Below are 15,186 nucleotides of genomic sequence, written 5' to 3'. Positions count from 1 at the left end.
CCGCCTGCCTCTGCCTCCCAAGTGCTGGAACTAAAGGCATGCGCCACCACACCTGGCTGTATTCAAGTTTTCTTAAGTTAGTGTCCACTATAAACAAGGTCTCAATGCTCAGACTCAATGCTCAGAGAAGGTTAAAGAACAAAACCAACTTTAAAGGAATTTTTGAGAAGAACAAATATTCACTCCTTAATGACAGGTCCCAGGTGCCCTGTGGGAGACTGGAAATGCACATGGTAATTGTCCCACAATATTTTCTCACATTCTCTCGGAGAACACACAGAAGCACATGGATAGAAAGGGTGTGTCATGAGGTTAGTGGCAGGAAGAGACAGTGGCTTTAGGTTCAAATGGGCAAGGACAAATTACAAAGTGCCTACTGGAACCTGTCTGAGAGTCAAACTCATGGGCCAGTGAGATGGTTCAGTGGGTAAAGGCGCTTGTTGCCAAGCTTAGCAGCCCAGAGTTTGATCCTTAGAGCCCATCTGGCAGGAGAGAACTGACTCCCTGAGTTGTTCTCTGATTTCCACATGTGTGTACCCATCTCCCACAAAAGGAATGTTAAAAAAAAAAGATCCAAATTCCAACCTAATGAGCAGAGGCAAAAGGGAGGAAACAGGTAAGAGTGGGGCCCTGAGAGGCAGGAAGGCGCACAGGGCTAGCTAGCTCGTAAGCACTGTCCCAGCACTGCTGACAGGGGTTCCCGAGTGCTTCTTACCTCCATAAGGCACAACAGCTGGATCTTCCTTAGAAGCTGGGCTTCGTTGGCTGCTAAGTCAGGCTGCAAAGTACAGAAAGACAGAAATGTGGGTTATGAAACTCTACTATGGGTCAAACAAAAAGAAACCGGGCAAGCCCAAACACTTTACATTGTGGGTAGCTGAGGCTCACTGAGAGCTCCAAGTGACACTAAATTGCTTTGTCTCAGAGAATTTAAAGTAGAAACCCACAGGCTCTCCGGAGTCAGGCGTGTGTGAAACGGGATTTACTGATGGTCCAGACACCACCAACGGGCACCTCAAGACTCTTGGCAGAGGCACCACCAGCCAAGAACAAGTCTTGTGTTTTGAAAGGCTTTGGGTAGCACTGCTGTCGGCCAGCACAAAGCGAGCACAGTTGGCCGAAAGTGCTGAAGGCCTAATGGCTTGTGCTGAGTCTACAGAGCCAGAGGTTAATTTGCAGCAGACAATCTCACCATGGTGAGAACGAAAACTCATCTTTTTGCAAGTCTGCAGGCTGGTGTGATGTCACACCTGTGTTCCAGCACTGTGGAGCTAAGGCAAGAGGATCACTTGAGCCTGGGAATTCAAGACAAACCAGAACACAGAGACCATGTTTCAGAATAAAAACAAAAACAGGTTAAATTTTGCTAAGGAAAATTCCAGCGGGGACATTTCTGCAGATATCCCAGAATCTTCTTTCTTCTCATATATTGCTACAGCAAGCTAGTCTGTCTGTCTTGTCTTTCTTTTTTTAAAATAGGGGTCTCATTCATTATATTGCCTACATATTTTGCTGATAGGTCAGTCCACAATGACAGAGTACAGTTAAGGCTTGCTGGATCTGGTATTTTCTGTCTTCTCGAAGCCCCTTCACTCATACTAACCCTGCTCTATTACACACACACACACACACACACACACACACACACACACACACACTCTCTCTCTCTCTCTCCCAGAAATTCGCCTGCCTCTGCCTCCCAAGTGCTAGGATCAAAGGCGTGGGCCACCACGCCTGGCACAAGTTTTTATTAACAATAGGAAAATCCAAAGTTTCAGGAAATATAAGAACATAACCATATTTCCTACCACAATTAATATTTTGAAATATTTACTTCTAATAATTTCATTTTAAAGGAGATGCTACTGAGCTGAGAAGTCTCAGAGACTGGAGTGTCACACAAACGAGAGGACCAGACTTTAGATCCTTAGACCCAAATAAATGCCACGTGGGCTGGGTAGCGTGGCTACTCACTTATAACTCCAGCCCAAAAAGAGAGACAGAGGCTCTCCAGAACAAGCTGGTAGCAAGACTAGCCACACAGGCAAGCTCTGGGCTTAAGTGATAGAGCCTATCTCAATGGATAAAGTGGAATGTGACAAAGAAAGATTCCTGGTATCAACTTTGTGTTCCACATGCACTTGCACAAACATGTGAACATGCACAAACACACATGAATGCACACTATACACATATACATGAATAAGAAAAATGCAAAATAAAGAAGCAAAATTAAGAAAGGCTTCTCTTTCTGTTAAGCATCTTTGGCTAACTGCTACTACTTCTCTTGGGCTCCTGCTCTGCTCTCCCCGCTGCACTGTGGCCCTGGGGACTGCCTACTCATGTTGGCCACACATACTTTTCAGTTCAGCAGATGTGCTAAGTCTCCTTGTCCTCTTCCTCCTGCATCTTCTCACTCATTCAAGATTGCAGACTCTTCCTCCAGGAATCTGTGACGCTCCTTACCCAGCAGAGACGCATGCTGTGCCTTTCCTAAACAGCACCTCTGCTGCCCTGTTTCTGGGAGAGCCAGCCTGGCCTATCAATGTCCAGTCTATGCCTAGACGCTCTTGGGTATCTGGTGTGTGTGTAGGGAGAGGCTTAGTGAGTCCTTGTTGTAAGAGTAGACATGGGTGAGATGGTTTGTATGTGGTCAGCCCAGGGAGTGGCACTATTAGAAGGTGTGGCCTTGTTGGAGTAGGAGTGTCACTACGGGTGTAAGGTTTAAGACCCTCATCCTAGCTGCCTGGAAGTCAGTATTCTGCTAGCAGCCTTCAGACAGAGGTGTAGAACTCTCAGCTTCTCCTGCACCATGTCTGCCTGGATGCTGCCATGTTCCCACCTTCATGATAATGGATGGAACCTCTGAAACTGTAAGCCAGTCCCAATTAAATGTTGTTTTTATAAGAGTTGCCTTGGTGCTGGTGTCTGTTCACAGCAGTAAAACCCTAACTAAGACACAAGGGTACAGACATGAAACCTACCTGCTGACCCCAGGCAGACTTCAGTGTCTGGAACCTATCTACATCACCGCTATTGAAAGCATATAGGGTGTCAATCAGCCACTGCCGGTCAGTGTCCCTCAGTGACTCCAGCACAGGGTGCATGAGCTGTGGGGACAGAGACAGACAGTTAACCGGTACAAAGTCAGACAGTTAACCGGGACAGAGACAGACAGTTAACCGGGACAGAGACAGACAGACAGTTAACCGGTACAAAGTCAGACTTTCCTCCTCCCCACGCTGTAAGGGCCAGGCCAACTTACAAGTTCTCCAAAGTTAAAAACTCCCTCTCCAAGAAGTCCAGCAAGCCCCAGTGTGAAGGCTCTCTCTTGTTGTTCTGACACTACAAAATGATAGTCAAGTCATATCCCAGGCTTGTCTGGCCTTATAAACCTCACACAATGAAGCACAGAAGTCGTTCTTAGAATGGTTCTAGTTCCAAACTCCAGCATGAGCTACCTCTTCAAAAGCACTAGAATTCAGGTCATACCAGGAGCCGTGTATATCTGAATTTCGTGGAAATCCACTTGTATAGTTTTCTCCATAGAGATACGTGACCTTTCACTGTTCAGCTTGTAGTGGAAATCCACTTGTATAGTTTTCTCCATAGAGATACGCGACCTTTCACTGTTCAGCTTATAGTGGAAATCCACTTGTATAGTTTTCTCCATAGAGATACGTGACCTTTCACTGTTCAGCTTGTACTACTGACTGGAATAACAGATCCTTTGCCCCACCCCGACCTCAGCTCCCTCATGGTTCTAACAGTCTACAGTTCTTCAGACTTTCTCCTCTCTTGGCTGCACTGGTCGCTTTCCTAATGTCTTCCTGTTAACATAGAGTAATCAAAGCTTTATCTGCATTTTTAGGAGTTGCCAGTCTCCTTTCCACCAACAGCTTCAAGAAAGTGGTCAAATTTTCTTTCAAACACACTCTCCTTGTATTTTTACCCAAACTCTCAGGCTACTTTTCCTTCCATCCTCAGATTTTTGAAAGATGGTAATTTATTCCTGCAGGTATGAACTCCTTTTAGAGCAGAGGTCTCAGCTATGGGATCCCACATGCTCTTCACCCTTCACTACAATCTGACTTAGCTACTAATATGGGCCTGCAGTGGAATAAAGGGACTGAGAAAGATGGGCTTGCACGGGATTTGACTCAGCGTTGGAGACAAATATGATATAAAATCTAAAATGTACACAAAACTTTCCACCTTAAAAGTGATGAACACCTGACAGAGCTAAGACCTATATTCCCTTCAGCACCCCATAGCTGCTGTTCTCAGCCGCAGACTCCCTGAATGCTGAGAACTGTGAGGGCCCTGGGTTACCTGGCAGATCCTTGATGTCCACACAGCCCAGAAACCGTAGAGCATCTTTGTAGTAGGACGCGTGGTTTCCGATTGTTTGATAGTATTTACTGGAGAGATCATAGAAACGACTGTGAACGGACGTCACGCCAGGGAGATTGTTGAGCATCTCTTCAACATCTTCAATGGTTTCCTATACACAAGAAGTAAAACCATCTTCCAACTTAAAAGATCTTTACAGTAATAGACTGGCAAAGGATCTAGCTCCAAACCCTCTAGGGGCAGTGAGCCAGGAAATATGAAGGACACAGTAGAAGACAGTAACAGGCAATTAGCAGAGGAGACGGGAGTGCAGTGCTAATAAACCACTACCAACTGAGAAATAAATCAAACCACGACCACTTGACCTCCACGGGGCCATGGAGAATTAAACTGTATGAAAATATTAAGGCTGCCAATGGGGGGGCTTCAGAGGTGCCTGTAAGGTTCTGTAGAACAACTCACATTAGCACTTCACACAAGCATAGGGAGGGGACTGCCCATGCACAAGGAGACCAGGTACGGAAATGCTAACACGAAGAGCACTCGTAATAAAGTAAATGGTCTCAACCCTTTTGTAGGAGAACAGCTACATATGCTGTAAAACAGTAAATAGTGCGCCATCCCACACAGGGGTAAAATGAATATAGTCTACACATATCAACTCACAGATCTGTCTTGGGAAGACATATCCATCCAGTGATGGTCATTTATCAATTTGAGAGGATCTAGAATCACGTAGGAGGGTAACTGAGGCAGGGTTTACCCTGAATGTTGGCCCCACCCTGAGAGCGGGTGTTAGGAGTGATAAAATGAAGCCAGCACTGAGCACCAGCACTTTTCTACTCTGCTCCTGTCTGCAGACCCACAGTAACCAACCATTTCTTGTTCCTGCCACCACGCCTTTCCTGCCACAGTGGACTGTAATCCCTCAGACTATCAGACAAAATAAACCATCCCCTAAGGTCGTTCTCAGGCATGAGGTCACAGCAACAAGAACAGTAACTCGTGCATGGCGGCTGAGATGACCTGCTGCGGGACTAGCACAGACTGAGGACACATGGTGTGCTGCTCTACTCTCAGACTGGCTGAAGTCTCAGGGTGCCGTTATAGCACCCTTCAGTACGCCATAGCTAATACCTCCAAACAAAATGTAATCAGGATGGATGTGATCTGGGACTAGGAAACAATAAGTAAGACCTTTTTAGGGCAATGAAAACAAACTGTCAACTGCCACCTTTGGTATTTTTGTTAACATTATGATTACCAAAATTAAGCCAAAACAAAAGCACATGCAGTCTCTAGATAAACAAGGTGGACTGACAATATTACATTGGTTTCTCTGCTACCACTCTTTATGCCTGTCTCCCAAACTGAACAACATACGCAAAGGGGCACAGATGGGGCTGAAGAGACAGCCCAACTATTGAGAGTATTTGTTGCTACCGCAAAGGACCTAGGTTCAGTCCCTGGCATCCACATGGCAGCTTCCATCTGGCTGTAATTCCAGTTCCAGAGGACACAATGCTTGCTTGCTTGCTTGCTTGCTTGCTTTCCTTCCTTCCTTCCTTCCTTCCTTCCTTCCTTCCTTCCTTCCTTCCTTTTTGGTTTTTCCGAGACAGGGTTTCTCTGTGTAGCCTTGGCTGTCCTGGATCTCACTCTGTAGATCAGGCTAGCCTCGAACTCAGAAATTCGCCTGTCTCTGCCTCTCAAGTGCTGGGATTAAAGGCACGCGCCACCACCACCCGGCTAACACAATTAATTAATTAATTCTTTCTTTCTCTCTCCACCCGCTCTCTCTCCCTCCCTCCCTCTCTTTCTTTTTTTCATGTAAGTACACTGTAGCTGTCTTCAGACACTCCAGAGAGGGCATTAGATTTTGTTATTTCGTTATGGATGGTTGTGAGCCGCCTTGTGGTTGCTGGGATTTGAACTCAGGACCTTTGGAAGAGCAGTCAGCACTCTTAACCCCTGAGCCATCTCACCAGCCCAACACAATGCTTTCTTTAGGCCTCCATTGGCACTGCATGCATGTAGTGCAGACATACATGCAGGTACACGCCAAAACACATACATATAGAAAGAAACCTTCAACAATTCAAGAAGAAAGGGAACAGTGAAACACACTGCCTGGTGTGATGAGAGCCCAAAGCCTTTGTACACTAGACCACACGGAGTCCTGACTGGACAGACAGCTGTGGTCACACAGGGAATGTTCTTTAAGAGTAAATGTCTTACCAGCAACTTATCCTTAAACAGGAAAACAAAAGGCCAAACCAACCAAACCAAGCAACCAACCACGCAGAGGGTGGAATACATCAGTCAAAGGCGACAGTAAGTAACAGCGGGGACATCTCGGTTAGAATACGAGAGTGCTTTGGCTTTTTTTCCTCCCTGTAACTTAAAATATCTTCAAGAAAAAGTCCAAGAGGAAGAATGTCTGTATTACTCTCTCACCTTTGTAGCCTGCAGATCGCCGATGTTTAATTTTAGAGCTCCGATTGCCGTCTTACACAAGATCACGGCTTCATCACTACTTTTTACCTGAAGAGATTAAAAAACCAAGGGAACCTCAGAAATTCCGGCACCAAACTTACAAAGCAGGCTGCTCCTTGGGCATTGACTTGACTGAGACCAGGAACACGACTTCTGAGGGTGTAGACATAAATTACGAATCACATAAATACTAGAAAATGCTTTTCAAACTCCATACTCACCTTTTCACGAGTCTTTTCCAGAAAAGTAAGAGCCACATTAGGATCTAGAATAGAAACAAGAACAAAGTCAGACCCACCGCCAGCAGCTTCTTACCAGTTAAGACAAGATAAGCAGTTAACATTTCTCTCTCTCCGATTATTACAAAAATCTCTCACTGTACCCCACAGTGGCCTACGTAGCTCAGGCTGTACTTACTGCTTCACCCCAGTGTTGGGAGCACAGGTGTACATTACCAACCTGGCCAATTTGGTATTTTCTATTATGAAACAGGGGCTTACCGGTCATCTGTCTAACCACATGGAGAATTATTTCTACCAGGGACAGAGGGTTTACCCTGAAATAAAAACCATCAGTTTTTTAGTGTTAAAAAGCACTAATGTACTCATTTTCAAAGTAAAAAACTGACAAAAAGGGATTACCTGTGCTCAAACTCACTGATGAAGTTTTCATAAAGCTGCAAAAGCAAAGACGGAGAATCAGTATAGCATGAGCCCCACTGAGAAACCAGACCCAAGGCTGCGTCTAGTGACAGAGGCAGCACTAAGACTGGCAGGTGAGAGTGTGCCAACCACAATGCCCATCACACAGACAGCACTGCCTAAACCTTTGTTGAATGATGGGCTTACTTGAGTCCACATAAATAATAACCAATGGATTATTGAAGAAAACCAGAACTCCTAGCTTTGAGAATCAGAGCACTGGTCTATAAGAATCTTCTACATAGCTGGGTGTGGTGGCTCACACCTTCAGTACCAGAACTTGGGAGACAGAAGCAGACAGATTTCTGTGATTTTGAGGCCACTGTGTTCTACAGAGCTGGTTCCAAGTCACCTAGGGTTACACAGAGACTGTCTCGAAAAACCAAACAATTAAAAAAACAAAATCTAAATATTAATTCCTACATTCTTCCTCCAAGGTACTTCAAGTACAGCTGAACAAGTGTGAAATATTCTTAAACAAACAAAATAGAGTTCCTTCAGATTTCAGAAGGCTATAGGCCTTCTAAAGGCTCACATTACCAAGTTTCTTGGCCAGTCAGCATACAGCAGTACTTCTTCAGACACTAGGCTAGTACTGTGGACACACCATGTCTGTCAAATGCTGAGCTTCCAAGGTGCTCCTACACTACCGGAGAAGACAGAACAAACAAATGCTGATATTCTTAATTTAAGAAACACAGAAACAGGGCTGGTGAGGTGGCTCAGCAGGTAAGAGCACTGACTGCTCTTCTGAAGGTCCTGAGTTCAGATCCCAGCAACCACATGGTGGCTCACAACCACCTGTGATGAAATCTGACTCCCTCTTCTGGTGTGTCTGAAGTCAGCTACAGTGTACTTATTTTAAAAATAACAATAAATAAATCTTTGGGCCGGAGTGAGCAGAGGTCCTGAGTTCAATTCCCAGCAACTATATGATGGCTCACAACCATCTGTACAGCTACACTGTACTCATATATATAAAATAAATAAATAAATCTTTAAAAAACAAAAACAAAAACACAGAAACGGGCTGGAGAGGTGGCTCAGCGGTTACGAGCACCTGTTGCTATTGCAGAATTCTCATCACCCACATGATGGAAGATTCATAACCATCTATAACACCTATTCCAGGGGATTGATCGAATGCCTTCTTCTGATCTCTGAGAGCACCAAGTATGCCTGTGATGCACATACCCATGAAGGCAAACCATTCCTACATACAATAAAAACCATCACAAAAAGAAACAAAGATGGGGAGAGGGCATATCAAAAGAAGATTAGAAAGCAAAGAATATGAAAATATATCACTATAATATAGAACATGCAGTGTGTGATTTATCAGTCCCACATAATTCTGAAGGCAGAATACCCAGAAAAATCTTTATGCTTACAATTACAACCTGCAAATTCTTAAGGGTAGTAAAATGTCAAACTGGTAAGTAAAAAACATTTAAGCTTCACAATGTATTCAGGAGAAATAACTAAAGCTACAATTATAAACTAACTATCCCTTTCAAATTCAGATGATGACAAGAAAAGTTCCAGAAAGAAGGCTTCTGGTGAGAAAATTCCTGGGTATTCCTTAAGGACTCTGACGAAGCATGGGAAAGAGTGTGTTTTTATTTTTTTCTGCTGACAAAATTTAAAAAATGCTCCACTAGAGAGCGAGCATAGTACCAAGTCCTCTCAGCCCTCTCACCTTCAAATGAAGAGGCGCTCTCTTTTCTACACTACTCTGGCCAGAAATCTCCGGGCAAGTGGGACCCTTGTGTGTGGATGGGCTGGGCGAGCTGGGAAGTGAGGAGAGCCCTTTAAACCGTCCCTCTCCCTAGCAGTCTTGCTGTGTAACCCAGGTTAGTCTTTAACTAACGATCTTCCAGATTCAAGTTTCTAAGTGCTGGGATTGCAGGTGTGCCACTGGTCCCTTTTGGTGCTGTACTGTGAGGTGCATGCATAGGGCCTGTAGATGGAAGCACATACTTCCAGTGAGCCATTTTCCCAGCTCTTGTCTAAATTTTTAAAAACCAGAAAGTCTGTTTCAGTGTTGGGATTTATTAGCTGTAAGCTATGGTGACTTATCGATGTCTGCTATTACATATGAGAAAGAGAGAGACTTTCTCAGTGCTGTCATGAGGGCCCAGTGCGTAGAGCAGTCCGTGGTGCAAAGTGATTGCTAAAAGATGCAGCTTAGTGTGACCACCATAATGTCGCCCCCTCCCCCCACTTTTTTGTCTTTAAATGTCCATGAGCAGAGTTGGGCCTGACACTGCATATATTTAATGACAGCACTTGGGGAAGGCTAACCACTGGTGGACTGTGAATCCAATCCCGGTCTGGTCTACAGAGCAAGTTCCAGGCCAGTCAGAGCTACACAGCCACAGCTAATCTCAAACAAACAAACAAACCAACCAAGCAAAAATTGTCTGGAGACATGGCTCAGTGATAGTTAAGAGCATTTTGAAGATTCAAACTGGGTTCCTAGCACCTACACCAGTTGGTTTACAACTCCTTCAACTCCAGTTCCAGGAGATCTCTTCTGGCATCCTTGGGCGTGCGCGCGCGCGCACACACACACACAGACACACACGCACACACACACACGTTAAAAGTAAATAAAAATTAATAATAATAGTTTGTAATTATATTCAACATCATCTGAGCTGTCTGGTAAGTCATTACCTTAATGAGACCATCTCCTTGGGCAAAGCATGGGTCCTGCACAAAATCAAGCACCTCCAGTGTCAGCTGATGCCACAACCTACAAAACAGAAAGCCCTCAGTCCCACATCCTAATGTGAAGAAACGGATGCCTTCAGCCGTGATGGTCCCATCAAACACCAAGTACTACCCAGGTCCCACGGCACAGTCTAGTAGTTAAAGCAAGCGCCAGCTAATTCAAGCCTATTTCTTGACTGACTTTGCTTGCACCCCCTAGTCACTTATCCTTTCAAGACTCAGTTTTCTTAGGTAACACTGGAGAACACTTTTTGAGACAGCGTCAACACCCACTCTGAGTGTCAACTGGAAGACTTTGGAATTCTACAGCTATATTTTGAACTCCATGCTCTCTTACTTATTAGCCGAATACCTCACAGATAGAAAACTGATATTCAATCTCATCTGTCAACAGGAAGGATGAAATAAGCCAATACTTTAAAAAAGCCAATATATGAACCTTTAGGAGACTGAAATTGCATATTTCATACCAAGACTAAAGGATAATATTTAATAATAGAGATAAAGTGTTTTGAAAAACAGAAAATGTTACACCATATATAGGCAGGTACATACTAAACACTGAAAAATTTCTCTTGAAATCACTAAGAGTTTTAACTGCTGGACATTTGTCATGTGGAAAGGTTCTGAAGAAGAGGTGTTTTTTCATAGGCAAATTCTTATATCAAAGTCAGCAATTCGTAATTGTTCTTATCATAGCCGGTAAGGCTGGAACGCAGGGAGTCTAGATACAGAACCCTGGCAACAGCTCTGCTCCTAAGGCTATCGACCCCTTTCCTCCACATCCCTGACCCTCCGGACTGATCAGAGCCCCTGGCCCTCCCACAGTCCTCTCCCTCCCGCCACAGCCTCGGAGCTCACTTCTTCGTGTACAGCTCTTCCAAACGGTGCCAAACGGCAGCCTGGCCCGGCCCCGAGCTCTGACTCTGCTGTAAGAAGGCCGGCACATCCTTCATGATTGCAGAGAGCTGGGAACAACACAAGCACTAAGCAGTCAGAACCGGCAGGGATGGCGCACGGAAGTGCTCGCTCACTTCCGGCACCGCGGGCGCGCGGGGCGTGCTGGGAGCGTCCCACTAGCCTCACGGGTTGCGGTCGTCAAGGTAACCGCGTTCTTGACTTCCGCCAAACTTCTCCGGGGTTTCTGGCCCTGCTCTTGAGGCGTTAAAGAGTAGAGGTGTCTGGGGACAGCTAGCCACCGACTGGTCACGTAGCCTCAAGCCTGCAGACGTGGGTCCTCTGAAGCCGGATGGCGTTTGGCGAGGACTAGGTGTGATGCAATTCCTGACCGTAGTAAGCGCTCAGAGAGCATTAGTTATCACCCGCCTGCTCGTAAAACGGTGAAATCTCCCGGTTTGGCTTCCCAACCAATAAATCAGAGTCCCACAGAGGGGGAAGCTGCCAGCACCAGGCATAAACACAACCTTCCACACTTCGGGTTAACGTGCGGGGGCTGGGCCGGGCTCGGCCGAGGGAAGGCGCCGGAGGGCCGGACTTGGCCAGAGCGGGGCGGGAGTAAGAGTGCCGAGAGGGCGGGGCTTGGCTCACGGGGGCGGGGATTCGGATGGCGCTTGACCCTCTAGGCGCCGTCGTCCTGCAGAGCATCATGGCGCTGAGCGGTCGACTGGCATTGGCCGCGCTCAGACTTTGGGGTCCGGGAGGTGAGCCACGGCAGGGGAGACACGGGATCCCGCAGATTGGCTGTCAGCGGCGTTTTAGGGGCGGGTAGCTGTAAGCAATTGAGGGAGTAAGGACCCGGCAGGCGCGCCCTTCCATAAGGTTCTGCTGACCGGCCATCACTACCTTCTCCTTAAAGGTGTTTTTCTATGTAGCTATTGCAGCACAGTCTTTGAACAATTTTATAGAAGTTCGTTGTATAAATGTCTTATAATTTATATCACCATTTCCTTATTGAATATTTTCTAATCTTGAATTATTACAAATAACGTGATAAATTACCTTGTTTGCACCCCACTTGGACCACAAATTCTCAGTAGACTGCCTTGTGTAAGGTTACGTGGTTTGCATTGTTTTGAGACTGGTCTCTTGTTCAAACTGGCCTTCAGCTGGCTGTGTGAAGAAGGGTGACCTTGAACTCCTGATCCACCTTGCTTCCACCTCCCTCCAAGCGTCAGAGACTACAGTCACGTGCCACCACATCCAGCTGTTTACTTGTGTTTTAATTGTCCCCCATAAAGGTTGTGAAACTAGAAATTTTTACCAACAGTCATACTGTCTGCAAAATAGTAACATGTTTCATATAGTCCTGAGAGTGATCAATAATAGGGATATTTTTAGTTTGAAATGAGTGAGTTTATTAAGTTAGAGAGAAATCATCACACTGCATATTAAAAAAAAAGTCAGCAGAAGTCTATTGGCTATCTTTAAGGTAGCTCGGTGGAACTCCCAGTAAAGAGTCCCTGCCAGAACAGAGTGACCCTTTCACTTTTAGTAAAGCAACAGATGGAAGTAATATCAAATTGGACACTTGCTACATCTAACAGAAACTGCCAGAGAAAGTTGAGATAGTCAGTTGGAGCTCCCAGGTGAGCTGTCCCTCTGTCTGAGCTTCGGGATTTCCTTCCTACTGGAGGGCACGTTCTTTTTCTTGCAGATACTTTCCTATACTGGGATAAACTATAGTGACTTCCACTGGAAACCGTTCCCCTTCTGTTCTCAAGGGCACAAGTGTTTTCACTCTTGGGCTGTTTTGCTGTTCTCTCTCTGTCCTTTTACATAGTTAGGGGAGTAAGCCCTCCAGACTTTGGACTTTGAGACAAACATGGGTCTGGCATGGGGGAAGGGGTTGTCGGCCTTGCTTCCAAAGCCATCTTCTCAGTGAGCTCAAATGACGCAAGACAATTTATCAATATAATGTACAAATTTGGATTTTTTTGTTTGTTTGTATGGAAGAATATTTGGGTAGACAATGGTATAATCACTTGATGTGGGTGAGAACATTTTATTCTTTTCAATAAAGAGTTGTTCATTTAGGCTACGTTTACAGAGCATTTTCTCTACCATACTTCTGAGTGCTGAGGATAAAGCAGGGATCAGAAAAGACACTCTAACTTGTGGAAGCATTTCTAATATGAGATCATCTGTAAGACAGCCTGGCTGTCATAAACCCTAACACAGGAGCCCTGGGATGTCTGTGAGGAGGACACCTTTACAGAACATTCCTTCTTCTCTTGATTTTGGATTTGGGACTCTTTTGTGACTTCATCCTTTGTAACTTTACAGTGTCTTGGGCAGAACTCAATACTAACCTCTGGGTTTCTTCATCTCAGGGGCTTTCCATACCATGTAGATGTACTTTAAGTTATATCTTAAGTTTGTTGTTAGATATTTGGTAAAATTTTGTCCACATGTATGTCAGTCATTTGCAAACTGTTTGTTTGTTTGTTTGTTTGTTTTGGTAAAAGTGACTAAAAATGTCTTTTATGTTCCCTGAGTGATGTCTAGCGGTTGGCAGACACTCAGCAATGGTCACAACTTTTCTTTTGTCCCTTTTGTATTCTCATATGGCTTGTGTTTAAGAGGAGTTGAGAAAATATTAGGGCAAAGCCTCTGAGTGCACTGCCCTGGGTGCCCTGTGTGCTGGGGCATTTGATGAGTGCGAGGTGTGTTGGAGCCAGGGCTTGCTTGCTTCTTCTTCTCATTCTTGTTTTCATCAGGAGACCTCCTGGAGGGTTGCACTGACTTAGTGCATTTGTCCCTAGGACCTGGCATAGGCTTTGCTTGCTGGTGGGGTTTGCGTTCAGGCTAAGTTTTAAGTGCCACTTCCGGAAGTAGCCCCCTGGCTTCTCACTGAGCATTTCCTCCCACTGTACTTTGGGTTTATGGTGTGTGCTTGCAGGAAAGTAAGGGTACCCAGAAAATGGGGTGATTTTGTCTTTTGTGTGTGTTCCCAGCTGGGAATAAGGTTCCTTCCAAGGGAACAAAATCTCTTGTCTTAGGCTTCTCAGTGAAGCTGTTGTGCTTTTGGGGGAGCACTTTGGAATCTCTTTGATTCTTCTGTCCTGATGGACTAGAGAGAGTAAGTGCCTCTTATCTCCACCATCTTTATGATTAGGCCCCCACAGGAGTTCTAAACTAAAAGGGCCAGGTTACAATGAGGAAGAGACAGAGACAAAAAGGCAGGCGTGCCGAGAGAAAACCGAGACTGCTGGAAAACAGATTCTGGTGAACGCTCTACTACAGATGTTCTAACAGTTGCTCTGCAACAGCAAGACAAGAGGCCGCCTAGTACAGTGCTCAGATAAGCCAGTGGACCATCAGCCAAGCGAAAGCAGGTCCAGACTGGGCCCCAGGGAGCACTCTCATACTCTATCCAAGGAGGTGACACAGACAGTTGGACACAAAGGCCTGTTCTGGCACTGCTCCTGATGACTCCTCGGATGGGACGGGATCATCCATGGGCATCTCACACTGAGTGCCTAGACCATGGGCACAAGGCACAGCTCTTGCTTGCCTCAAAGTGAATAATGCATAGCTTACTGTGAACCCAGTATGAATGACCGTGCCCTGGAAACACAGACTCAGGTTACACGAAATAATCTCACTTATGGAAGGGGTTATACAAACTTTCAGTCTCAGAACAAAAGATCGTCAGAAACCCACTCATTTACTGAATATCAGTGGGAACGCTAGGCAGCAGTGAAATCTCTGCTATAGGCTTCCGATACGATCTAACGGGGTCGTAGCTCCTGCGCTAGTGGGAGGTTGTGGTCTTTGAAGTCAAGACATTCCAAAGGTCTTACTTCATAGTCAAAAGGATGTTAGGCATCCTATCCAGGGGACTAAAGATAGCTCAAGATAAGCTTAGCTCTGGATCTGCAACATTCCAACTCTAAGTTCCATCTGGTCATCAGCTGTGGTTTTCTCAGAGCCCTTCAGCTCA

At 45.4% G+C, this 15,186-nt stretch overlaps 2 protein-coding genes across 7 annotated transcripts in view; one reads left to right on the top strand and one right to left on the bottom strand.

Annotated features, from left to right (window-relative positions):
- Psmd13 (proteasome 26S subunit, non-ATPase 13) overlaps positions 1-11,435 on the bottom strand; it is a 14,741-nt gene extending 3,306 nt beyond the window's left edge. The window contains exons 1-10 of the mRNA XM_021166313.2: positions 11,145-11,435; positions 10,227-10,305; positions 7,488-7,522; positions 7,347-7,402; positions 7,068-7,111; positions 6,808-6,894; positions 4,333-4,504; positions 3,266-3,345; positions 2,985-3,110; positions 716-778 (exon numbers count right to left, since the gene is read on the bottom strand). Of these exons, the coding sequence (XP_021021972.1) occupies positions 716-778; positions 2,985-3,110; positions 3,266-3,345; positions 4,333-4,504; positions 6,808-6,894; positions 7,068-7,111; positions 7,347-7,402; positions 7,488-7,522; positions 10,227-10,305; positions 11,145-11,239 (837 nt within the window). The 5' untranslated portion in view covers positions 11,240-11,435. The remainder of the gene's footprint in view (positions 1-715; positions 779-2,984; positions 3,111-3,265; positions 3,346-4,332; positions 4,505-6,807; positions 6,895-7,067; positions 7,112-7,346; positions 7,403-7,487; positions 7,523-10,226; positions 10,306-11,144) is intronic.
- Positions 11,402-15,186, top strand: part of Sirt3 (sirtuin 3) — a 19,387-nt gene continuing 15,602 nt past the window's right edge. For 2 of the 6 annotated variants that reach the window (XM_021166315.2, XM_021166314.2), the window contains exon 1: positions 11,828-11,944. In XM_021166315.2, coding sequence (XP_021021974.1) covers positions 11,848-11,944 — 97 coding nt within the window. In that variant the 5' untranslated portion in view covers positions 11,828-11,847. Of the gene's footprint in view, positions 11,554-11,827; positions 11,945-15,186 lie in introns of those variants that run through there. The other 4 variants (XM_021166317.2, XM_021166320.2, XM_021166316.1 and 1 more) reach the window with 4 other exon arrangements.

This window comes from Mus caroli, chromosome 7 (genome assembly GCF_900094665.2).
Source record: "Mus caroli chromosome 7, CAROLI_EIJ_v1.1, whole genome shotgun sequence".
NCBI lineage: Eukaryota > Metazoa > Chordata > Mammalia > Rodentia > Muridae > Mus > Mus caroli.
This window is presented reverse-complemented; position numbering and strand designations above follow the sequence as displayed.